Source organism: Ornithorhynchus anatinus, chromosome X1, assembly GCF_004115215.2.
Source record: "Ornithorhynchus anatinus isolate Pmale09 chromosome X1, mOrnAna1.pri.v4, whole genome shotgun sequence".
In the NCBI taxonomy this organism is placed as follows: Eukaryota; Metazoa; Chordata; class Mammalia; order Monotremata; family Ornithorhynchidae; genus Ornithorhynchus; species Ornithorhynchus anatinus.
Window position 1 is genome coordinate 55,130,677 of NC_041749.1, and position 25,479 is coordinate 55,156,155.

A 25,479-nucleotide genomic window follows, 5' to 3' on the forward strand; every position below is an offset into this window, starting at 1 on the left:
TGGACACAGTCCCTGTCCCACAGGAGGCTCACAATCTTAATCCCCATTTTACTGATGAGGCAACTGAGGCACAGGGAAGTAAAGTGACTTGCCCAAGGTCACACAGCAGACAAATGGTGGAGCTGGGATTAGAACCTAGGTCCTTCTGACTCCCAGGCCCGGGCTCTATCCACTAGGCCAGGCTGCTCCTCTCCTCTTCTTTTCTTTCTTCTCCTCCCCTCTCCACATCAGCCCATCCCAGCCCAGAGACCCAGGGTGAACAGATGAATAACAACTCGACCTAGAAAACCTCTCCCCCGCCCCACAACCAAACACATACTCACTCACTCACTAGCCTGGAAGCTCATCTAGAAGTTATTTATTTACATTTTCTCTTGAAAAAAATATAGATATCTTTCCCCATTGATTTCTCCAATGCTAGGTCCCAGTGGGAGTTGGAGGGAAGGAGGTGGGTTGGAGGAGGAGCAGGGAGGAGTGATGGGAGAGGCAGTGGAGTGCACCCTGACCCAGGAGGGCCCCCCCCCACGCTGCCACTGCTGAGTCTTTCTGCCCAGGGGCATGGGCTTCCCTGAGATCAAACCCAGAGCTTCAGGGCCAAAGCCTTCCTGCTGGAGCCTGGACTTGGCCAGGGGAGGGCAACGGGGCACTGGGACAGGCAGGGAGGGGGCTGAGGCTTGAGCCTAGCCTGGCCTTGGCCCAGGGGGGAGCAGGGGTGGGGACCAGCTCTTGGGGCCCCTACTTGAGCAGAGACGACTCCGGTCTGGCTTGGGCTGCGGGAGGCCGCTTTCCCCATTTAGGGGCTAATTGCTGTTCCTCTGGAACCAGTCGAGAACCACGGCTTTATTGGCGTTCACCCATTTGATGTTGGCCTTGGTGTTCTCCAGTGCCTGCTCCAGCGCCCGTGTCCCTGAGCCAAACCCAATATCCGCGTTGTCCTCCTTGAAGCGCTCGAGCTGCAGGTAAAGGAGGGTAATAATAATAATGACAGTGGTATCTGTTTGGTGCTTACTATGTGCCAGCCACTGTACTAAGTGATACAAAATAATCAGATTTGACACAGTTCCTGTCACACATAGGGCTCACAGTCTTATTCCCATTTTATGGATGAGGAAACTGAGGCACGGAGAAATTAAGTGACTTGCCCAAGATCACGCAACAGAAAGTGGCGGAGTTGGGATTAGAACCCAGGTCCTTCTGAATCCCAAACCGGTGCTCTTTCCACTAGGTCATGCTGCTTCAGGGATGGCCCACCACCCAGCCCCTGCCCCTGTTTCCTGCAGAGCTGAGGGAAGGGTCTGGGGTCCCAGCACCAGCCTCTCCTTCCACTCTGCCCCCGCCCCAGGGATCAGGCTTGGGGGACAGGGCAGTGTTGGGGCAGGGGCTTCACCCAAAGGAGGCCTTACCTCATCCAGCTCATACTGGCTGCTAAACCTCTGGGTCACGGCCTGGATGAGGTTGGAGAAGGAGAAGGAGCCACCGCCGTAACTGCAGGGAGAGCCGCTGCGGTCAGGGGCAGATCGGGCTAAGTTCCCGCCCAAGGTCTCAGTGGTGAGTGACCCTCTCAGCCCCCACTCCTCCCACTGGCCATACACCTCAGCTGAGCCAGTCTCGTGGCCACCCAATCTCCACACTGTCTCTGGCAGGGACCCTCCTGCCCCCGTCCCGGTGGGTGGTCCTGGGGATGTTCTGCTCTGCTGTCGGGGGGAGGGAGGGTGCCCTGCTCCTCCAGCCCCTGTCCCGGGGGTGCCCCAGCTCCACCCACCCCTACCCAGCCCACAGCCACCTGGTCTCCCTCGCCCAGCCCCCTCCCCTCTCCCCGACCCCAGCTCCCGGTTCTCCCCCAGACAGCTCACTCATTAAACAGCTTTTTCCAGTTGCCCCGGACAAAGTCCCAGACCAGAGGCTGCCCGATCACATTGCTAGCAATGCTGCTGATGGTGGAGGTGGCATCCTGCTTGCGGATCTTGGAGGGATCCAGGGTGTAGGACAGGTATCTGGCCAGGATAAGCAGGAGAAGTTGGTTCAGAAACTACTGACCATCGTCCGTGAGGTTTCCCTGACCCTCTACTTGACTAACCACCCTCTTCTCCCGCCACATCGCAGCTTGCATTCTTGGATCCTCCCAAGCCAAGCTTCCTCACTGTCCCTGGTTCTTGACTCTCCTATTTCCAACCCACTTTTCTTACCCTTTCCCCAATCTAGAGCTCCCTCCCGCATCAAAAGCACCGAACCACAGCTCTCCTCAGAATCCAAGACTCTGGAAATACCACCTCTTCCAGTAGGGCTTCCCTGACTAATCCCTTCCCTGCTCTTAGTCATGTCAACCCACCACCCACTCTTTGCCCTTAGGTTTATATCAATGTTTGTATTCTATATGTTTCTCAATTTGCTTACTCATTTTTCCACATTCTTGCCATTACCAGCTGCTTCAATATCTTTCTTCCTGTTCTCATTGTATGTATGCAAGTTGCACATCCTATGGTATTTGTTCAGCTCTTACTATGTTCCAGGCATTGTACTGAGCACTGGGATAGATACAAGCCGATTACCTTGTATCTACTCCAACTCTTAGAACAGTGCCTGGCACATAGTAAGCACCTAATACCATTTAAAAAAAAAAAGCTAATCTAGTCTATGTCCCACATGGGGCTCACAGTCTTAATCCCCATTTTATAGATGAGGTAACTGAGGCACAGAGAAGTGAACTGACTTGCCCAAGGTCACCCAGCAGTCAAGTGGCTGAGTCAACATTAGAACCCAGGTCTCCCATGCACATGCCCCTCTCCCTGTGAGAGTGCCATTTTCCTCAAAGCAGGGACCTCCTCTTCTGTAACTTACATTGTACTCTGTTCGGAGGCTAGTACTGTGTGCTGCACATAGTCAGTACCCAGGACAATGCTCTGCACCCAGAATGTGCCCAGTAATAATAATAATATTAAGGTATTTATTAAGTGCTTGTTATGAGCCAGGCACTGTTCTAAGCACAGGGGTAGATACAAGGTAATTGGGTTGAATACAGTACAGAGCTCTGCACACAGAAGAGCCACAGAGCACATTGTTCTGCTCACAGAAAGCTCTCACTACATTGCTTTGCACCAACTAGGCATTCAGTACAGTGGTTCGTACACAGTAGGTTCTCAGCACAGTGCTCTGCACGTAATAGGCCACCTGTACAATGCTCTGCACTTGAGCAGCATGGCTTATTGGATAGAGCATGGGCCTAAACTTGAATTCTATTCTCCACTCCTTCACCTCTCTGCTGTATGAACTTGGGCAAGTCACTTAATTTAGCTATGCCTCAATTACATCATCAATAATATGTGGATGAAGATTGTGAGCCCCCTGTGGAACGTGGACTGTGTCCAACCTGATTAGCTGATATCTACCGAGCATGCTGTAAAGGGCCTGATACGTAGTAAGTCCTTAACAAACATCACCAAAAAAAGTAGGCACCAGGTACAGTACTCTGTACCCAGTAGGCTCTGACTACAGTGTTCTGCTAACGGTAGATCTTCAGTAGAGTGAACTGTCCACATTATTAAGGGTGTTGTGGGCATGGAACATTTCTGCCAACTCATTCATTCCACTGCATTTATAGAGTATTTATTGTGTGCAAAGCACTGTACTAAATGCTTGGGAGAGTACAGTATAACAGTAAACAGACACATTCCCTGCCCACAGCTCTGTTGTATTATATTTTCCCAAGTGCTTGGTACAGTGCAGTCAGTAAATACCATTGTTGTTGCTGCTGCTGCTGCTGCTGCTGCTGAGTTCAATAAATATGATGACGATGGTGATGATGGAAGGTTTAGTGTCACTTTGCATCTCTATGCAGTCCCCCCAGCCCTGAGGGTGCTCTAGTCCTACAGCCCAACGGACGTCTTCCGCCCCTGTCCTCTCCCCCTCCCTTCAGGCTCGCATCTCCTCCTGCCTCCAGGACGTCTCCACCTGGATGTCGGCCCGCCACCTAAAACTCAACATGAGCGAGACTGAGCTCCTCATCTTCCCTCCCAAACCTGGTCCTCTCCCAGACTTCTCTATCACCGTCGATGGCGACGACCATCCTTCCCGTCTCTCAGGCCCGCCAATCTCGGTGTCATCCTTGACTCGTCTCTTCTCGTTCACCCCACACATCCTATCCGTTACCAAGACCTGCCGGTTTCACCTCTACGATATCGCCAAGATCCGCCCTTTCCTCTCCACCCAAACGGCTACCTTACTGCTATGGGCTCTCGTTATATCCCGGCTAGACTACCGTGTCAGCCTTCTCTCTGACCTCCCTTCCTCCTCTCTCGCCCCGCTCCGGTCTATTCTTCACTCCGCTGCCCCGGCTCATCTTCCTGCAGAAACGATCTGGGCGTGTCACTCCCCTTCTTAAACAACTCCAGTGGTTGCCTATCAACCTCCGCTCCAAACAAAAACTCCTCACTCTAGGCTTCAAGGCTCTCCATCACCTTGCCCCTTCCTACCTCTCCTCCCTTCTCTCTTTCTACCACCCACCCCGCATGCTCCGCTCCTCTGCCGCCCACCTCCTTACCGTCCCTCGGTCTCGCCTATCCCGCCGTCGACCCCTGGGTCACGTCCTCCCGCGGTCCTGGAACGCCCTCCCCTCTCACCTCCGCCAAACTGATTCTCTTTCCCTCTTCAAAACCCTACTTAAAACTCACCTCCTCCCAAGAGGGCGTTCCCAGACTGAGCTCCTCTTCTCCCTCTACTCCCTCTGCCATCCCCCCTTTACCTCTCCGCAGCTTAACCCTCTTTTTCCCCTTTTCCCTCTGCTCCTCCACCTCTCCCTTCCCATCCCCACAGCACTGTACTCGTCCGCTCAACTGTATATATTTTCGTTACCCTATTTATTTTGTAATGAATTGTACATCGCCTTGATTCTATTTAGTTGCCATTGTTTTTACGAGATGTCTTCCCCTTGACTCTATTTATTGCCATTGTTCTTGTCTGTCCGTCTCCCCCGATTAGACTGTAAGCCGTCAAACGGCAGGGGACCGTCTCTTATCTGGTTGCCGACTGTTCATCCCAAGCGCTTAGTACAGTGCTCTGCACATAGTAAGCGCTCAATAAATACTATTGAATGAATGAATGAATGAATGAACATGACTGCTCTTCCTGTCAACGGGCTGCCCGGATCTGTCCTATGCCTCCATGTCCCAGGGGCTTCTGTGGCTAGGTCCCTCCCTGCCCCACCCCAGCCCCTAGTCCCTGGCCCCAGGTCCCAGTCCCAGGGCTCCAGGCTTGGAAACCTGTTCAGTATCCATGGCTGTCTGCTGCAAGCCAGGGCTGACCAGAGCTTGTCACCCTCTGTCACCAGCGGGCCATCCAGAAACTATTCCCTGCCCCCCCAGCCTCTAGCCCCTCCTACCCCAGGCCCCCAGCCCCCACCCCTGATTCTTGCCCCTGGCCCCAGGCTCAGCACCTGTTCAATACCCACGGCTTTTTGCTGCAAGCCAGGGCTGACTGGACCATAACCAGGGTGGCCATCCAGAACTGTTCCCTGTCCCTCCCCAGCCTCCAGCCCCCCAACCCTGGCCCCCAGTCCCCAGCCTCTGACTTCTGCCCCCAGCCCCAGGCTCAGCACCTGTTCAGTATTCCACGGGCTCTTTGCTGCAAGCCAGGGCTGACCGGAGCTTGTCACCTTCCGTCACCAGGGTGGCCGTTCGGAACTGTTCCCAGCCAAAGTCCCACTCTGTTTCGCGCCTGCGGGCAATGGCGTTACAGTAGATGGTCGATCTCAGATTGGGGTCAATCCTGGACAGGAGGTACAGGGGAAGGGAACTGGTGAGAAGCCTCTGGAAGCCCCCTGGACTCCCACTCTGGTTAGGATAAGTGACCCCTTTCGGGGGCCCTTCCCTGCCCCCTGCAGTTAAAAATGATAATAATAATAATAATGGTATAATAATAATAATGATGATGGTACTTGTTAAACGTTTACTGCATGTCAAACACTGTTCTAGGCACTGGGGTCATGTAAGTTAATCCAGGTTGGACACAGTCCCTGTCCCACATGGGGCTCACAGTCTTCATCCTCATTTTACAGATGAAGGAACTGAGGCCCAGAGAAGTGACGTGACTTTGCCCCAAGGTCACATAACAAAACAACTCCTACTACCCTGGTGGATGGGGTTGGGAGGGGACAACTCACTTGTTCTGGGATGGGTTGTCCATCCCACTCGCGAAAGAGCCTCGAGGCCAGCTCCTGGCACTCGATGACCCCATTGGAGCAGGCAGTGCTGATGACATTGATCTCATTGTACCTGAGAGAGAGAGGGGGTGGCATGGGGCGGGCAGCGAAACAGAGGTTCGGGAGGTCTCCTCAACCTGGCCCAGAAGGTTGAAAATTAGACTCGCACAGAGGTCTGCACCAGGGCGTGGGCCCTGCTCTCTTGTCCCCTGGCCCTATGGTCTGGGCTGACTTGCCGGACACCCCTACCCATCCCAGGGCTGCCACAGCCACAGCCCAGCCCCTCTCAAAGGTCCAGAGAGGAGATAAAGGCGGCAGTGGGCCTGCTCCCTGACCTAGCAGCTTCCTGGGATCCAGTGACCGGGACAGGAAATGTCTCCAACTCCTGGGTTTCTGCCCTCCTATCTCCTCAGCTCCCAGGCAATCCCTTGGGAAGGGGCTGATCAGCAGCAAGTCCAAGGCTGGGAATTGAGCAGAGATTCCCCTGCCAGCTCTGAGCCTGAGCCAGAAGTTCCCCTAAAGCTTAGCCCCCTTCTTAGACTCACTTGAAGCCTCCCCACTTCCTCAGCCTCATTGGAAGACCCTCCTGGAGGTAAATACCCCCCTCCAACCAGTCTCATTGGAAACCCCCCCAGCTGAACCTCCTCCTCAGACTCATTGGGAACCCCCTCCCCAAGATGAACTCCTTCTCAGATTCACTAGAAACTCCCCAGGCCCAGCCCAGTCTCAGACTCACTGATCCATCAGGTTTTGGGGAGGCTTGGTCCAGTTTTCAGTGACTCCCTCGAAGTAGGTAAAAACTGGGGTGACCTGCTTCTTCAGGTATTTCTGTTGGAGTGGGAAAAGTGAAGGTAAAGCGTGTTAGCAGGACATCTCAAAACCGGCAAGAAACAAGCCACGGATGTGGGGGGCGGGGACCCATCTTGGTCCCCCTCTACACTTTAAGCTCACTGTGGACAGGGAAAGTGACTGCCAACTCTGCTGTGTTGAACTCTCCCAAGCACTTAGTACAGTGCTCTGCAAATAGTAAGCGCTCAACAAATACCATTGATGATGATAATGGTGATGATGGTGATCCTGTCCTCCCCTGACCAATCAGCAAGCCCCGTTCTCTCTCCCAGCCCCTCATGACTCCAGATGCTTCCACAAGGGAGTGTGAGGTCCATCCTGCCCTCCTTGCCCTCCCCAGGCCACCCTGGCTCTAGGGATGACCCTCCCAACCCAGAGACACTCATGATCTCCCAGAAGGTCCGTCCCCTGTTTGGTGCTCCAGCCCCACCCAGCCCAGCTTCTCCATACCCTCATTGGGCCGTACACTTCAGAGCGGTCAAACATAAGCTTGAAGTACCGCAGGCTGCTGAGCGCCGCTTCCCAGGGCATGTACTCGGTGTCATTGTGCAGGAAGAGAGTGTTGTCCAGAGCCAGGGTGGTGTTGACGATCTGAGCTCTGGGCACAAGCATGGAGTCTGAGCCCAGGAGGTCCAGCAGTCTGGGGCCGCAGGAGCCTGCTCCCCACACGGGGCTCCCCCAGCCCTGTTCCCCTGCTCTGCTTTCCCAAACTACATCCCCAAGCCCGCATCTGATCCCCTTCCCCACTCCCAAACCTTGCATCCCTTGCCCTGCATTCCTTGCCCTGCTCCCCACCCTGCTTCTGTCCATCACACCAGAAAGCCTGGTCACTCATCCTGGCGATTGCCCCCATACTCAGGTAGATTTCAAGACTGAAGACAATAGCATAACCCCTTCCATTGGACCCAGCCCCTTCCCTTTGGCCCAGCTCCTTCCATCTACCTCAGCCCCTTCATCTGACCCGGCCCCTTCCACTTGTCTCAGCCCCTTAAGTCTGCCCCAGCCCCTTCATCTCCCCCAGCTCCTTCCTTCTGCTCTAGTCCCTTCTATCTGTCCCTGTCTCTTCAGTCTGTTCCAGATTCTTTCATCTGCCCCAGCCCCTTCCATCTGTCTCAGTCTCTTAGTCATCCCAGCTTCTTCTACCCCAGTCCCTTCATGTACCCCAGCCCCTTCTATCTGTCCCAGACCCTTCCTTTTGCCCCAGTCCCTTCCATCTGTCCCTATCTTGTCAGTCTGTCCCAGCCACTTCTCTCTACAGGGTTCTGGCCTGGCAGAGACACTCACCTGGCCAGATTAAAGCCATCACTGATGATCTGGGCACGGTTTATGACGGGGATTACCTAGAAGTGGATAAGTGACATGTCACCTAAAGTCTGGAGCTTAGTGAGTAGAACTGTATGAGAAAGTATGAGTGTGAGGATAATGGGACTACAGGTGTGTGTGTGAGGGAGTGTGTACATGGGTATATGTGTATCCATATACGTGTGTGGGAGGTATGCGTATGTGTGTGTTTTGTGTGTGTGTGTGTGAGATGTGTGAATCTATTTGTACTCTATGTATGTGTGAGTGTGTGGGTCTGTATGTACTGTGTATGTGCATGTGTGGGTCTATGTGAACTGTGATTGTGTGTGAGTGTGCATGAGTGTGGGGGAATTCCTATGTGGGTATATGTGTGCTGTGCGTGTGAGAATGTATGGGTATATGTGTGTTGTGGAGGTGTATGTGTGTGTGTGCAGGCAGAGGGAGTTTGAGAGAGGAGGTGAGGAGCCCAAGCCCATTTCAGCAATCCTCCCTTGGGTGTCCTGCCACAGCCACGGGCACCCCAACAGCACCGGCCACGCCAGTGTTCCCCATCAAGGCTTGTGGTCACATCCTGGTGGCACTCAAGGGGGTGACCGAACACTCCCAAAACCCACCTGATGACTTTCGTTCAGCTGATTCTGGATCTTCTTCCAGTTCTCCTGGTCGTAGTTCACCCGGTAGTAACCGGTCACATTGATGTTCAACAGAACCCATTGGCTAGCATTTGCCTTCAACTCTTCAAAAGTCTCTGTGGGCAACGAATGCCAGAGTGAGACTCCCCTGAAGCTGTTTCCCCTTCAAATCCCAGAGGCTCTTGGGGGGGATGGGTGGTCCCTGTCACCAGAAGGGGAGTAGCCTCGCTCAGGCCCAGTTCTTCCCTTCCTTCCCCGGATCGTTGGGTGACCTTGTTGACTCTTCTTGACCTCTGGTGAATGGGAAGTGTAAGTCTTCTTACCTTTGGCTGAGCCTAAGTAGGGACATGGAGAGGGAGGGGCAGGGGGATCCAGAAGGAGCGGAGGGAGGAGCACCATACCCGACTCTGAGCCGTTGAGCCAGAGGAACTCATTTCCTGGGTTGTCTTTGATGTAAGAGATGGGCACGATCCATCGGTAACTGCAATGACACACAGGCATCTCATATCCTGCCAGACACCCTGAGGAGCCTGTCCCCTCTCCATTGGGCCATCAGCCCCTGTGGGTGGGGACAGCCCCCCTAAGTTGTAAACTTCTTGTGGGCAGGGAACATGTCTGCCAAATCTGTTATACTCTACTCTCCTAAGTGCTTAATATACTGCTTGGCACATAGTAAGTGCTCAATAAATACCGTGGATGGATGGATGGTCAATTTTCCTCCCTCTGTGCCTGCCCCAGCACCCGGGATACACCCTAACTCCATCCCAGAGGGCAACACCCAGCACCCAGTACTGACTCTGTCTAGTCACTGCTCATTTGACTCCTCCATGCCCCCCGGCCTCACGGACCCAAACTGAGAGGGGCGTGTGACATTGGATTCAGGGTCCAGCAGGAAGTGTTTCTGAGTGACGTTGCCTGTGGTGGTGTTCAGGGTCAGCACGGGGAAGCCCATCTGCAGAATCCAGCGATCCATGATGACCTGGACGGTGGCTGGCAATTTTGCCGTTGCATTCTTGTCCACAGCCTGCAGGGGCAGGAATGTGGGGAGTCAAAAAGACCCTCATACCGGGGGGCAGGGGGTGGGTCCCTCCTTCATGCCAATGGGCAGGGGGCAGAGTGCCAGTGACTGAAGAGGATGCTGCTTTCCATGTAGGGATCAGTTGCTTACCCTCTTCCTCACGCTGTGTCCCAGGGCCCTCTGGGCCAGAGCCAGGTGCTCATCGGCATGAGGGTCAGACAGGCTCAGAGGCCCCGTGGGTTGGAGCCTTTCAGAGTCCTCAAGGAAAAGGGTGATGCCAAAGGCGTCTGGGTGCTGCTCACCCCCCTTGCCGAACCATGGCTCCAGCCCACTCTGCCCTCCATCCCCACTCTGAGACTGGATGGGGTATGGGGGAGGCCTCTTGGTGCTTACCCCCTGCAGATGATCCCACAGATCCTGGTAGACGGTGTTGTTGTAGGAGAAGTTGTGAAGGTAGGACTGTGGAGACACAAGCTCAGTTATGAGGGGTTGGCTCTGGGGACAGGGGCCTAACCAGCGGGGGACGACCCTGTACAATTGCACAGCTACAGTACTGCAAAGCTGCAGTCTGGTTCCCATTGAAGTGCTAGGGTTCCCCCCGTTCCTCATCCCCATGGCCCCATTCAAGAGCTGTGTGCTAGCCCCAGAGAGAGGCTGAGGAGAGGAGGTCCCGAGGTGGTCACTGGAGACCAACGGGCCTGACTGTCCAACGTCCTGAAGTCCCCTGAAGACCCCTCCAGGCCGGAGCCTGCGTCCCCCATGCCCAGCGTCTTGCTCAGCTTCTGTCCTGGTGCCTTGCTCACTCACCGCCAGCCCGGTCTTGAACAGGTCCTCAGTGAGGAAGCTAGAGAGCATCCGCAGCACTGACGCCCCCTGGGGGAGAAGAAAGAGCAACATTTGTGGGGTGGGGCCAGCTGGGGGCTGGGGGGCCTGGAGGAAGAGTCCAGGGAGCCCAGTAATGGCAGGGAGTCTGGTGTCCAAGGACCCGGACTGGCACCCAACAGGGCATGAGCTCTCGGGCACTCCTGATGGAGAGGGGCGGAGCAGATCCAGACAAGAGGTGCCTGGCGGCCTTGGAGCCGTCAATCAGCCAAGCAGTCAATGGTTGCTTATTGAGCGCCATACTGTGGCAATGTACTAAGCGCTTGGGAGATCCAACAGTATTGTAGTGGGGAGAGACGAGTGGGTGGGTGGGGAGGCCTCACCTTCCTCCCCTCTGCCAGAGGAGGGAAGGGGGTATCCCTGCCAAGTTGGGAGCCCACCCCTCGGCCAGTCCAACACCCCCCTCACCTTGAGGCGGGCCTCACCTTGCTATAGGAGATGGAGTCAAAGAGCTCGCTGATCTGGGCTGGGGTCTTGATCTCCTCTGCTGGAGTGGAAAGGGGGTGGGACGAGGCCAGGGCATCGATGGCCATCACTCGATACACGTCATTCAGCACTATCAGGTCCTTCTGCAGAGGAGCCCAATCCCACCCCATCAGAGCAGCCCCCAACCCCGGCCCCCGACCCCGCCAAGATGGAGGATCTAGGCCTTGAGATCTCCCTCAAGGTCGGGGAAGAAACTCAGGGGCAAGGAATGGGCAAGTATCCTCAGCAAGTGGAGAAGACACCCGCCCAGAATGCTCTCCTATTCCCAGCATCCCGGTTCTCTGGGGAAGCCCTGGAGCTGATGAACCAACCCTCCCCGGGCCCCCTTGCCCCACCCCAGTCTCCAGGCAGAGCCGGGCCCCCCACCACTTACCAGGTTCCATGAAGGCTCGGCTCTGTCGGCCCCCAGGTACTCCACATAGGAGGCGAAACCTTCGTTCAGCCACAGGTCATTCCACCAGGCCACGGTCACCAGGTTTCCAAACCACTGCACCGAGAGATGGTGCTTAGAGATCAGAGGCTCCCGACCCCCACTGTGTATCCCTGCCTTCCCCTCCCCCATTTCCCATGGCTCCCACAGGCACCCGGTGGGAGGGGCACCCACCCCACCCCACTTTGTACCTGGTGGGCTAGCTCATGGGCGATGACAGTGGCCACCCGCTCCTTGTTGCTACTGGAGGAGGTTAGCGGATCATAGAGCAGCGCACTCTCCCTGTACGTGACCAGACCCCAGTTCTCCATGGCCCCAGCGTTGAAATCAGGCAAGGCAATCTGGTCTGGGGCAGGAAGGGGCCACATTAGTCCGTCTGCCAGCCCACCCCAGGCCCAAGATAGTTGGGGGGGCCAGCCCCACCGCACAGTGAGCCCCATATGCCACTCACCAGACTTGGGCAGCGGGTATGATGTGTTGTAATGGTCCTCAAAGAATTTGAGAATTGGTCCCGTTTTGTTCAGGGCATAATCTCCATGTCCTGCCTCAATAGCTTTGGGGCGAGCCCAGATCCGGATCTGGAAAGGAAGAATCCTGTGTCAGGGTTTGTCAGTGAGGGGCCAATTGCGGGGCTGGATGATTGTCACGGTGACTGGAGGTTGGAGGTGGGCAGGGTGGCCGGGGTACTGGAGTCTCCATCATCATCATCATCATCCTCATCATTAATAGTATTTATTGAGCCTTACTGTGTGCAGAACACTGTACTAAGAGCTTGGGAGAGTACAGTACAAGAGAGTTGGTAGACACATTCCCCACCCGCAGTGAGCTTACAGTCTAGAAGACACCTCTGCTTCTTTCTGCAGGAGGAAGGTGTAAGCAAGGAGCTGGAGGCATGGGGGAGAGCAGACTGAAGGGCATGGGAAAGTGTCTCATGCTTCTGTTGCAGAAGATGCAGCAGATGCTTAATAGATACCAGGATGAGTCTGAGATCACAAGTCTAGAAAATGCCCTATAAACTGAAAGCCTGGTGACAGAAAGAAGTGGAGAGGACAGATTGGCACACAGTGCCAGGTTACCTGGGCAACTAAAGCTCTGGCACTAGAGGCCAGGGATTGTGCCAGGGAAGGTGCATGGCCTAGTGGATAGAGCACCAGCCTGGGAGCCAGAGGACCTGGGCTCTAATCCCAGTTTTGCCAGTTGCCTGCTGTATGACTTTAGGCGGGTCACTTAATTTCTGTGTGCCTCAATTTTCTCAATTGCAAAAATGGAGGCTCAATACCTGTTCTCCTTGTTGCACGGACTGCGAGCCTCATTTGGGACAGGGACTGTATCCAAATTTATTAATTTGTAACTACCCCAGCATTGAGAACAGTGCTTGACTGTAAGTGCCAAACAAATACCATAAAAAAACAAGGCCAACAATCAGGTTCTGGGCTATCCTTTAGTGCTTATCTTAAAGGAGATGAGCACTGAGATATTGAAAGCAGACTTGGATGGAGGTTGGGGAAGGGGGTGGGGCTGGTACAGGTCTGCCTGGATGAAGTTCATTATCCCTGTCTCACTGCATTCTCATGTACCCCTCCACCAGGTTTCTCCTCTCTCCCCACCACTGTGGGATCCAGTAAGAAGCCACTTCCACATCCTTGCCCACAGAAAAGGGGACCACCCCCTTCCCCAGACCTTTTCAGAGAAGGGTACCCCCTCAGCACCTGCACATTGTTGTCTGACTTATTCTCCACGTTGGTAAATTCGCTGACGATGTAGGCCAGGAGGTAAGTGGACATCTTGGGAGTTGTGTTGAAGTGAGTGAGGTTCCAGCCATTGCCCAAATATGTGGTGCCTGCAGGCGGGAGAGAGTCGGGGATGGGGGATGAAGAAGAAATGTTTAGAACTCAGCCGCTCGACTTCACCAGCCCCTCAGTGCCACCCTGGCTGGGAAGCCCGGAGAAAGCACTTACTTTTGACGGGCATGTTGGAGAGGGCAGTGTGGTTGGAGTAGTGAACAATGGAGATGTCGAACGTGGCCTTCATGGCCGGCTCATCAAAGCAAGGGAAGGATTTCCGGGCATCAGCCGCTTGCATCTGTGTTGTGGCCACCACCCTACACCGGAGGGAAAGGACTGAGTCCAGGGGTCCCCGGCATGACCAGAGGGCCGGGGGAAGGTCTCCTGCTCCCTTCTGCCAGGGACAGAAGCAGGAGAGAAGCTGGAATGGGAAGCAGCGTGGCCTAGTGGAAAAAAGCCTGGGCCTGGATCTAGAGGACTTGAATTCTAACACTGACTCCGCCACTTGCCTGCTGCCACTGACCTAAGGCAAGTCACTTCACTTCTCTGGGCCTCAGTTTTCTCAACTGAAAAAATGGGGATTCAATACCTATTCTCCTGACTACTCAGATTGTGAGCCTCATGTGGGACTGTCTGACCTAATTAATGAGTACCTATCCAGTGCTTAGAAGAGTAATTGCCACATAGTTAGTGCTTAACAAATGCAATAATAAGAATAGTAATAATAATAATTGCCTTCCTAAGCCCCCTTAGCAGCCTTAATGGCCAGTTGAGGGAGCACCCAATCCCCACAACAGCTGGATATAAAGGGAGAATCAATCGCTCAATCAATAATATCAATTGACCGCCTGATGTGTGCAGGGTGCTGTAACAAGTGCTTGGGAGAATACAGTAAAAGTGGTAAACCCGATCCTTGCCCTCAGGGAGCTTACACTCTAGCTGGGAGAGACAGACACTAAAATTCATGACAGGAGCAGGAGCATTTAAAGATGTACAGAGAAGCCCTACTGGGGGATATTGATTCTCACTCTAAGCTTCAAGGCTCTCCATCACCTTGCCCCTTCCTACTTCTCCTCCCTTCTCTTTTTCTACTGCCCACCCCGCCCGCTTGGCTCCTCTACCGCCCACCTCCTCACCATCCCACGGTCTCGCCTATCCCACCGTCGACCCCTGGGCCACGTCCTTCCGCAGTCCTGGAACGCCCTCCCTCCTCACCTCCGCCAAACTAATTATCTTCCCCTCTTCAAATCCCTACTTAAAGCTCACCTCCTCCAAGAGGCCTTCCCAGACTGAGCTCCCCCCTTTTCCCTCTGCTCCCTCTACCCCCCTCTCCTCTCCGCAGCTAAACCCTCTTCTCCCCACTCTCCCTCTGCTCCTCCTCCTCTCCCATCCCATCCCCTCAGCACTGTACTCATCCGCTCAACTGTATATATCTTCATCACCCTATTTATTTTGTTTAATGAGATGTACATCATGCTGATTCTATTTATTTGCTATTGTTTTAATGAGATGTTCTTCCCCTTGACTCTATTTATTGCCATTGTTCTTGTCTGTCTGTCTCCCCCGATTAGACCGTAAGCCCGTCAAAGGGCAGGGACTGTCTCTATCTGTTGCCGATTTGTACATTCCAAGCACTTAGTACAGTGCTCTGCACATAGTAAGCGCTCAATAAATACTATAGAAATGAATGAATGAATATTGGAAAGCTGAGACTACTTGCTTAGGTGACTCTGAAGTGCTGAATGGACAGGGTTGGGGTGGTATAGGCTGGTTCAGGGTGGCGAGATGAGAGACTAATCAGGGAAGGCCAGCTGGAGGAGCTGTGATTTCAGAAGGGCCTTGAAGATGGAGGAAAGCAGTGGTCCGCCAGATGTGCGGGGGGGGGGGGAGTTTCAGGTCGAAGGGAGAAAGTGAGTAAGTGATCGATGACAAGAGATACAAGAATGAGGCACAGTGACTAGGGTGGCCTAGTGGATAGACCATGGGCCTGGGCATCAGAAGGACCTGGGTTCTAATTAATCCCTGCTCTAATCCCAGCTCTGTCATTTGTCTGCTGTGTGACCTTGGGCAAGTCACTTAACTTCTTTGTTTCTCTGTAAAATGGGGATTAAGACTGTGAATCCCATGTGGGACATGGACTGTGTCCAGCCTGATTACTTTGCATCTATCCCAGCACTTAGAAGAGTGCCTAGCACAGAGTTAGCACTCAACAAATACCATAAAAAAGGGGCAGTGCGTGAGCTGGGGTGTAGTGGGAAAGGATAGTAGATAAGTAGGAGAGAGATAGCTAATTGCATCAAGTAAAACCTCTTGATGACCAGCTTTGAGGGAAGACAGGAATGGGCAACCCTGGAAGGCTTTTGAGGAGTGGGGAAATGTGAGCAGTATGTTTTAGGACAATGACCCAAGCAGCAGAGTGAAGGAAGAACAACTAGAGAGTACAGTGCTTGGCACACAGAAAGCACTCAATAAATACGACTGAATGAACTAGAGAGGGGACGAAGCTGGAGGTGGGGAGGTCAGAGAGGAGGCTGATACGGGAATTAAGCAGGGATATGACAAGTGCTCAGCCCATTATGTCAGATATTTGACTGGAGAGGAAGGGGGAGGATTCTAGTGATGTTGTAGAGGGTTAGGACCTCTAGATTGTAAGCTCATAGTGGACAGGGAATGTGTCTACTAGCTCTGTTATATTGTCCTCTCCCAAGTGCTTACTTAGTACAATGCTCCGCACATGGTAAGCACTCAATAAATGCTTGATTGATTGTTTGATTGATTGATTGATAGGGGGAGCAACTTCACCCCACTAGATCCCTCCAGCTCCAAATCACGGTTCTGCCCTTGGGCCCTTTCCAGAGTCATCTCTCTGAAGACCCCAGGGACCTGTTCCATGCCAGCTCCAGTCATATGCCCCCTGCCCCATATCAGCTGGTCAGCTTGGACCAAGCCGAGCTCAAGTGTGTGGAGGGAGGTGGCAGAGTGGGGGAAAAAACATCCCATCTGAGTCTCAGATCCCCTCAAGACCTGACATCCCCACCCACAGGACCCTGGCTTAGGCACGGGTTACAAGGTTCCACAGTGTTCAGGAGAATGTGGAGCCCTGACCACAAGCCCCACCCAACTAGTGCCTTCCTCCCACCCACTCAGCCCTGTCCCAGCAGTCTCAGCCCTGTCCCAGGCCCAGCCTTCTCCTAGCCTCAGCCCTGTCCCAGATTCTTCCCTGTCCCAGCAGCCTCAGCCCTGCCCCACTTTCTTCCCTGTCCCATCCCCATTCCAGATTCTGCCCTGTCCCAGCTTCTTCTCTGTCCTAGCCCCAGTCCTGTTCCAACAGTCTCGGCCTTTTCCCAACCCCAGCTCTGTCCTAGCCTCAGCCTTGTCCCAGATTCTGCCCGGTCCCAGCCTCAACTCTGTCCCAGCTGCAGCCCTATCCCAGCAGCCTCGGCCCTGTCCCAGCTCCAGTCCTGTTCCAGGAGCCTCAGCCCTGTTTGTTTGTTCGTTTTGTTTTATGGTATTTAGTGCTTACGAGGCAATGTTCTAAGCACTGGGGTAGGGACAAGCTAATCAGGTTGGACACAGTCCATGTCCCACATGGAGCTCACAGTTTAAATTCCCATTTTACAGATGATGTAACAGGTACAGAGAAGGTAAGCGATTTACCCCAAGGTCATACAGCAGACAAGTGGCAGAGCCAGGATGAGAACCCAGATCCTCTGACTCCTAGTCCAGTGCTCTTTCCACTAGGCCATGCTGCTTCTTCTGCCATATCATACACACTTGATCCTCCTCCTCTCCCCAAACTCTATGCTCTCCTCCTCTTCTCTGCATTGCTCACCCAATCTCAACCTCCTCTCCTGGGCCCGTCGCCTGCCCACTGGCCCCCAGGCTGGGTGCTGGTCTCTCTCTCTCTTTCTCTCTCAGACTCTCTCCCTCCCTCCCTCCCCATCATTCATCAGCCAGACATGTCCCTGTGTGTCACCCTGGCCCGGGAGGCATGGACTAACTGTTCCAACTTCTTCTCTGTCTCAGTGCCAGCCCTGTCCAAGCTGCCTCATCCCTGTCCCAGCCCCAGTCTTGACCCTGAACTAGCCCTGTCCCAGCTCCAGCCCTGTCCCTGCCCCATATCTGTTCCAACCCCAGCTCTGTCCAGCCCCAGCCCCAACCCAGCCCCATCCCTGCCCCTGCCCCAACCCTGTCCCAGCCCCAGCCCTGACCTTGTCCCTGCCCCTGCCCCAGTCCTGTCCCAGCCCCAGGCCTAGCCATGTCCCAGCCCAGCCCTGTTGCAGCCCCAATCCAGACCCAGGCCCAGCCCTCGTCCTAACCATGCCCCAGCCCAGCCCCATTGTAGTCCCAACCCAGCCCCAGCCATGTCCCTGCCCTAGCCCTGTCCCAGCCCAGCCCAGCCCTGCCCCCAGCCCAGCCCATCCTCGCTCACCCCTGTCCTAGTCCATCCCTGTCCCAGCCCCAGCCCATCCTAGCTCAGCCTTTGTTCCAGTCCAGCCCTGACCCAGCCTCAGCCCTATCCCAGCCCCAGCCCAGTCTCAGCCCCAGCCCCAAGCATGCCACTGACCCAGCCCTGTCTCTTCCTGCCCCAGTCCCAGCTCTGTCCCAACCCAGACCAGATTCAGCCTAGTCACAGCCCTGAACCAGATCCAATCCAGCCTTACTTAATTTTTCCATTTTCTTCATACTCGCTGCGATAGAAGCCAGCCAGATCGTCAGCCAGTTCCCCAACAAACGTAGTGTTCATCTCGTAATGCTTTCCAGCCTCCAGCTTCTCATTCAGGTGAACCACTAGGTACTGTGTCTCCTCGACCAGCTCGAAGCTTTTGGTAGTGGGACTGGTGGCGCCTTCCAGGCCCTTCAGTGTCACTGGCGACTTTTCATTTTCCGACGTGTAGTTGAGCTTTTTGCTGTGGATAATGATGACATCAGTGGGCTCCTTGCAGGTGAAGCGGACGCTGCTGCTGCCGTTAAAGATATACAGGCCCTCGGCGTTTGGGTACAGGTAGGGTTGCAGCCGAACCGTGTACGAGTCTGGAATCAGCGACTTGGGTAGTCGGTATTGATTCCACGGCAACTTTGGGTCCGGCGTCGTGTCTGCTGTGGAACGGGTAGACGTCGGGTCCACCGTCGGGGTCACCGAAGTGCCCCCCGAGCCGTCCAGGTTCTTGTTCTTCTCCTGCGAGTACACCACCGACAGTGCAATGATGGTGGCCACTGAGGCCACGGCGAAGAAGATGGTCACAAAGCCCAGCGTCTTGGAGACGAAGAAGCCGCTGGCCATGGTGGCAGGGCTCAGTGCAGGGTGGTAGGGAGGGAAGGGGAGGGCAGTGGGGCCCAAGTAGACGGCAGGAGAGCGACAGCAGGGTGGCCCGGGATCTTTATATCTGCTAGCTGTGAGGAGGGACTAGTGGCCGTGAGGGGTCTGGTAAAAATTAACCCGGGCCGAGGCAAAGTTCACGGAGAGCTTCTAGCTTGTGCCCTCTCCTTGGGCTCCAGAATTGTTTCCAGCTGCCCGTCCCGCTTCTAGGGCACACAGACCCTAGCAGGAGCAGATGCAAGGATTCAAGTCAGAGGAAGGGGCCATCGGGTCCTCCCTTTCCATTTCCGTGAAATACAGAACTGGAAGAGGGGGCCCTCAACTGCAGCAGGAGCGGTTTAGGACACATCTGAGGGGGGACTTCTAACCAATGGTACTTCTTGAGAGCTTACTTGTCTTATGGCATTTGTTAAGTGCTTACTATGTGTCAAGCACTGTTCTAAGTACTGGGGCACATACGAGTTAATATGATCAGACACAGTCCCTGCCTTACAAGAAACTCACAGTCTAATGAGCTTACAGTTGCAGTAAGCTCGCTTACACAGTGAGCTGATAGTTGTCTAGGTTGTCAGCTCGTGGTGGGTAGGGAATATGACTGTTTAGTGTTGTACTGTACTCTCCCAAGTGCTTAGTACAGTGCTCTTCACACAGTAAGTGCTCGATAAACACGATTGACTGATTGACTCCCTAACGACGAGAGAGAACAGGTATTAAACCCCTATTTTACAGTTGAGGAAACTGAGGCAAAGAGCAGTTAAGTGACTTGCCCAGGGTCACATAACAATTAAGTGGCAGAGCCTGGATTAGAACCCATGTCCTCTGATTCCTAGGTCCATGGTCCTTCCTTTAGGCCATGCTGCTTCTACTTAATGTGTGCAGAGCACTGCACTAAGCCCCTAGGAGAGTACAGTATAACAGAGTTGGTAGACATGTTCCCCGCCTGCAGCGGATTTTCCCACTAAAAGGAAGAGTCACATGATCCTGAAGGATTGGAAAAGACATCCAGGGATCATTTGGTTCAGGATCCTGCCTTGGGCCCAGACTGGGTTTCAAGGGACATCTACCTCAACACGTTTAAAACCATGACTTGGTGCCTGGCCCACCGCCCACCCTTCCAGTTCTGTGTAATCTAAAGGACGCCTGGTTCTCTCTTGTCAGGTTCCCGGGGACCATTGGAGAACAACTACCCTCTCCAACCCCTGCTGTCTTCCCACAAATAAGAGCCCCTGTTCAACTGCCGTGCATTGGCCTTGCTGGAGGTGAAGCTGGGGATCGTCTCAGGAGAAACTCTCCCAGTTCTCCACCGTTCCCTTCTACGTCAGGTCCCAAGGGGGACCCCAGGACCCTACTAGCAGGAGAGACATTGCTGACCTCAAGGATCTTACAATGCTGAAGGGCAGGGATCTTGGACTGCTAACTCTATTGTACTCTCAAGCCCTCAGAACAGTGTTTGGCATACAGTAGACTGTAAGCTCCTGGAGGGAAGGGATCCTGTCTACTCACTCTATTGTTCTCCCTTAGCACTCAATACAATGCTCAGCACACAATAGACTGAAAGCTGCTGGAGGGAAGGAATCATATCCACTAACTTTATTGTACTCTCCTAAGCAGTCAGTATAGTGCTCTTCACACAGTAGGCTGTAAGCTCTTTGAGGCCAGAGCTCCTGTGTATTAACTCTACTGTACTCTCCCAAGTGCTCAGTACCATGCTCAGCAAACCAGAAATAACCAGTACTAGTGATTGATTGACATTCCCTGTCTCAGTTTCCCTACTTGGAAAGTGGGGAACACAAGGTTCCAGGTGGTCCAAGAGAAGAATGAGTAGGGAGGCCGACGGTTAGGTCCCTGGAGACCGTGTCTTGGACAAGCTAGTCCAAAGGTGGGCTCCTGCAAGTCCAAAGGTGGGCTCACTTGGCTTACCATCTCCTGGCTGGGCCACGGCTGGGACTGACAAGAGATCCCTGCCCCAGGACCACTGGTAAATCTGTTTCCCAAAGGGTGGCTGTGAAGGACCTCCTTCGGACCCTTTAGCAGGCAAGGTCCTGGTTTGGGGGAACCCAGCACCCAGCCTCCAGCCCTATTCAATCATTCATTCATTCAATGGCATTTATTGAACACTTACTATGTGCAGAGCACTGTACTAAGTGCTTGGGAGAGTACAAAGTAACAATAAACAGATGAAGCTGGCCAGTTAGAGACTTCCTACCAGCCTCACCACTCAGGGCCAGGCCCTTCCACCAGGCATCAGAACTGGAACCAGTGGTCCAAGCTGGGGACAGGATCCAAACACAGCTCTGGGAAACCAGGCCTGGGGCTGGCGCTGCTCTTTCTGGCTGGGACTTTCCAAGCCCACCTCACCAGGTTCATCCATGGAACTCATGCCAGGCACAGAGAGCCACCCCACCCTGCCCCCAACCTTCCTTTCCCAGCACCCCTGATTGGCCCATGGGAACCAAATCAGAACATCTGTGCCAGCTCCGGCCCCGGTGATTGGAAGAGACAGTGGAGGAGCGGCGGCGTAGGAGCCTTTTGCGGTTAGGCAGCCTGAGTAGAGCAATCAGTTCTATTGGGGGCCCGGGCTCATCCTGCTCCTCGGCTCCGGGCCCCAGAGATCCAGGCATCAAGACCGACAATCCAGCCTGGGAATGAGGACGGAGTGGGAGCGTCCGGACCTCCTGGGTCTGCAGGCACAAGACAGTCTCCCACACACACACCTCCAGCCTCCAGCCCGGCCCCTCCCTTTCATTCATTCAGACATTCATATTTATTGAGCACTTACTGTGTGAGGAGCACTGTACTCAGTAATTTGGAAAGTACAATATAACATAAGCAAACACATTCCCTACGCAAAATAAGTTTACAGTCTAGAGGGCCAGTCCTCCTGGCCTGTGAACACCCCAAACTGGTCCTCCGTTTACTATGTAAACAGTGCCCAGCCCCTCCCCATCCATCTCTTCCCAGCCCCCTCACCTGCTGTTTTCTTTTCAGATTTCCGTCTTGACGGGCTCCCTCCTCTTCTGGAGCCGACCCAGGTCTTGGAGGAGGGAGGGACTGATGATGAAATATTAGGAATATAAATAAACCCAAAACTCTCATTCAGGTTGCACTCTCAGGGCGGAAACACCAGTGGGTAGTGATGCCCACTGAGCCCATGAAGGGGAAGGGAGGTTGAGGCTGCAGCTCTGTCCACCAGCCCCTCCTAATGAGCCTGCTGGCCGGAGAGCAGCCCAGCCCTGGCGCAGAGTCAGGCTGGTACGAGCCTTGGATGGGTGGGGTTGGGAGTGCCCACTCAGCTGCCTGCCTCCAGGTCCTGCATCTCCCCCCCCCACCTTAAGAGAGTGGTCACCCTGGCACAGAACCGCTGCCCCTCCCCTCCTTTTCTCAACCTGCGGCTAGCAGCACTTTGGACTCGGGAGCTGGTTGGCCCGCAACCCTCGGTGCCTGGAATAGACCTCCGTGGGGAGGGGGCACAACCCACCCCCACCCTGCTGTGCTGGAATGCCACCGCTGACCCTGGAGGCCAGACCACCCCTCTCCCAAAACCACCCCTCTCCCACGCTTCTCTGCCCGCTTCAAGGGAGAGAGGGCTGGGCCCCTCCTACCAGGAGAGTCCCAGCCCCAGCTGTTAGGGCTGGGAACGTCTGGGACTTCTGTGCTTGGATCTGTTCCGCTATTAATACTCTCCACTTCCATCCCCCCAGGGACTTCTTGAAGGTTCCCTCCACGGAGCCTGGAAGGGTGGGAAGGAGGCAGGAATAGAAACTCCACTTTACAGGAGGGTGGCCTGGGGCCCAGAGGGACGATAAGTTGTTCAAGGTCACCCTCTGAGGTGGGGGCTTGGTGGGGCGGAGCTGACCCCAAGGCTCCTGGGTCCCCAAGAAGGGCCCCAAGTCCAGCACTGCACTGTGGTGGTCCAGACTCCGGCCACGAGGGGGATATGCTCTCTTCCTGCTTCCCCAGGTCTGGACTCTCTGTGTCATCTTCTTTTTTATTTTTATGGTACTTGTTAAGCACTTACTATGTGCCAGCCACTGTTCTAAGCACTGGGGTAGATACAAGGTAATCAGGTTGGACACAGTCCTTGCCCCACATGGAGCTCACAGTCTTAATACCCATTTTACAGACAAAGGAACAGAGGCCCAGAGTAGCCAAGTGACTTGCCCAAAGTCACACAGCAGACAAGTGACAGAGCTGGGATTAGAATTCAGTTCCTTCTGACTCCTGGGGCCATGCTCTATCCACTAGGGCATGCTGCTTCTCTTTGTGGGCAGGAAACATGTCTACCAACTCTGCACTCTTCCAAGTGCTCGATACAGTGCTCTGCACACAGTAAGTGCTCAATAAATACTACTGATTGATTGATTGTTTGATTGACAGACCAGAGTCCCGAGCCAGCCCACTGAGGTGCAGGTGGGAGTTTCCTGGGGGGCCTGTGAGGACCTGAGAAAGTCCCCACCAGGGAACTGGGCACCGCCATCCCCAGCCCACCCTCCTCCAAGGGCAGCCCATCCCCCTCCCAGACCAGATGTGTGAAGGCAGCGTGTAGGGGAGGTGGGGCTGGTGAGGTGGGAGAAGGGGATGGGAGTAAAGTATTGGGGGAAGATGGAAATGGGTGTAAGGGGCGAAGGTGGCAAAGGGCCTGGGGGTGGGGCAGGGCACTAAGAGTTGGGGGGAAATGGGCATGTGAGTGGGGCAGGGAGGCATTCTTGGAGATCCAAAGTGGTAGCCACTGCCTCCCCTCTATCCCTTCTTCCTCTCTATCCCTACCCTTCCCCCTTCTGCTTCAAGTGTCATTGGCCGGAAACACTCAGCTGACCAGTCTCCTGGCCTGGAAGCTGTGAGCTGGCCAGTCCCATGTTCAACTGGATGTTTGCCCTGAGCCCTGGCAGAGGGGAGAGAAGGAGGAGTGACGGGGCCAATCCTGAAATAACATGTGAATTCCCCTGCTCCTGTTTGCATCTGTGCCCATACCGGCTTTTGTCCACCTGCCTGACTCCCAGGGCTGCCCCACCACTGGCCGGTCATGGGGAGGGGGACCGGGGATTGGTATGGGCCATTAGACATGTCCAAGTTTGGGCAGGAAACCCCCCTCCTTTCCCCCCAGCCCACCCTGTCCTGTCTGTGGGGGAAGACAACAGCTGCAGTTTGGGACTCTAATCACCAGCCCCCACTACCCCAGATCCCCAGACTGTCCCATCTCTAGTTCCTCAAACCATCCCTCCTCACAGGTCCAACTACCAGACTGCCCCACCCCCAGGCACCCAGATTCTTAGACCGTCGCACCCCCCGACTCTCAACTTCCCCACCCCCCAGCACCCCCAGACTCTCAGACTGCCCCACGCCAGACATTCACATCATTCCATCCCCCTGTCATTGCCCCATCTTCCAGATACCCACATTTTTCTCTGGACGCCCACATCGCCTCCCCCCCAAGACAGCCACACCGCCCCCCAGACACTCAAGCCACTCCCTGGACACCCACGTCACCCCTTGGCCAGCCACACCACCCCTCGGACATTCAAACTGGCCCCCGGACATCCACGCCACCCCCCGGACACCCCCACCACTCCCGAGACACTCAAGCTGGACACCCACGCCATCCCCAGACGCTCACCATCAGTCATATTTCCAGAGCGCTTACTGTGTGCCGAGCACCGTACTGAGCACTTGCGAGAGTACAACACAGCGACATAAGACCACAGTCCCTGCCCAGGACGAGTTTACATACAATCTCTCGGACTCCCACACCACCTCCGGGGCGCCCACACCGGTCCCCTGACATCTACGCTGCCCCCTCAACCCCAGAGCGGGAACTGCCCCCAGCCCTGAGACCCCTCCCCAACTCTGCGGATCGTTCGCTGGAGCCCCCCCACTCACCGTCCTGCCTCCGGCCACGGGCCGGGACCCCCCGCCGGCCGGGACAGGGCGCAGGCCGCCCCTCTCCAGTCCGCTCGCCCTCCCGCCTCCTCCTTGCCCCAACCCCGGCCGGCCGGCCGGACTCTGGCCAAGCTTCTCCGAACATCGAAGGGGAAGCCAAGCGACCTGGCCACTTCGCTCTCCCGCTTAACCTCTTCCCTGCCAGGCCGGGCCCTTGCCACTCAAGAGGGGCCCGTCCCGGGACAACTGTGGGGGCAGGGCTCCTCCTCCCTCCCGGCCACCGGACACGGCAGGGACCCCAACGGCCCTGGCTCAGGAGGCCGCCGGGGAAGGGGAGAGAAGGAGCCGAGCTGCCGCCGGGGGCAAGAGGCTGGGAAGTTCTTTGTTTCTTGGGCAAGCCTCCCGCCAGGGTCCTGCCCCGGCTCCGGCCCGACCCCTCAGGCCGCAGGCTCCACCTGGACCTGGCCCCAGTTTCAGGCTGAGAGAGGCCCGGGCCCCCTCCCCAATTCGCTCAGGCCCCAGCAACATCTGGCACGGCCGGGGGCCGGGGCCAAGCAGGGGCCGGCCGGGGTCCCAGCCCCTAGCCCCCTCCCCGCTGGGCGGATCCCCAACCCTGCCCCGCACCGACAGACGGCTCAGCTCACCTGCAAAGCTCCCTCGGCCGGCCGAGGGCCAAGCCAGACTGACGTCTCCAGATTTGGGGACT

The 25,479-nt window shown here is 55.2% G+C and overlaps 1 protein-coding gene across 1 annotated transcript; it reads right to left on the reverse strand.

The window, feature by feature from the left end:
* Window positions 1-336: 336 nt before the first annotated feature.
* Window positions 337-25,479, reverse strand: LOC100084185 (alanyl aminopeptidase, membrane). Its single transcript, XM_029051618.1, is given in 24 exon segments — window positions 337-953; window positions 1,404-1,485; window positions 1,854-1,994; window positions 5,256-5,272; window positions 5,607-5,760; window positions 6,155-6,177; window positions 6,179-6,266; window positions 6,930-7,021; window positions 7,493-7,640; window positions 8,327-8,382; window positions 8,959-9,092; window positions 9,378-9,457; window positions 9,825-10,000; window positions 10,388-10,453; window positions 10,802-10,867; window positions 11,302-11,445; window positions 11,736-11,849; window positions 11,984-12,138; window positions 12,244-12,370; window positions 13,502-13,632; window positions 13,751-13,893; window positions 18,241-19,118; window positions 21,867-21,947; window positions 25,418-25,479. Coding segments are annotated over 22 exon segments (2,910 nt in total). The 5' UTR covers window positions 18,861-19,118; window positions 21,867-21,947; window positions 25,418-25,479; the 3' UTR covers window positions 337-800.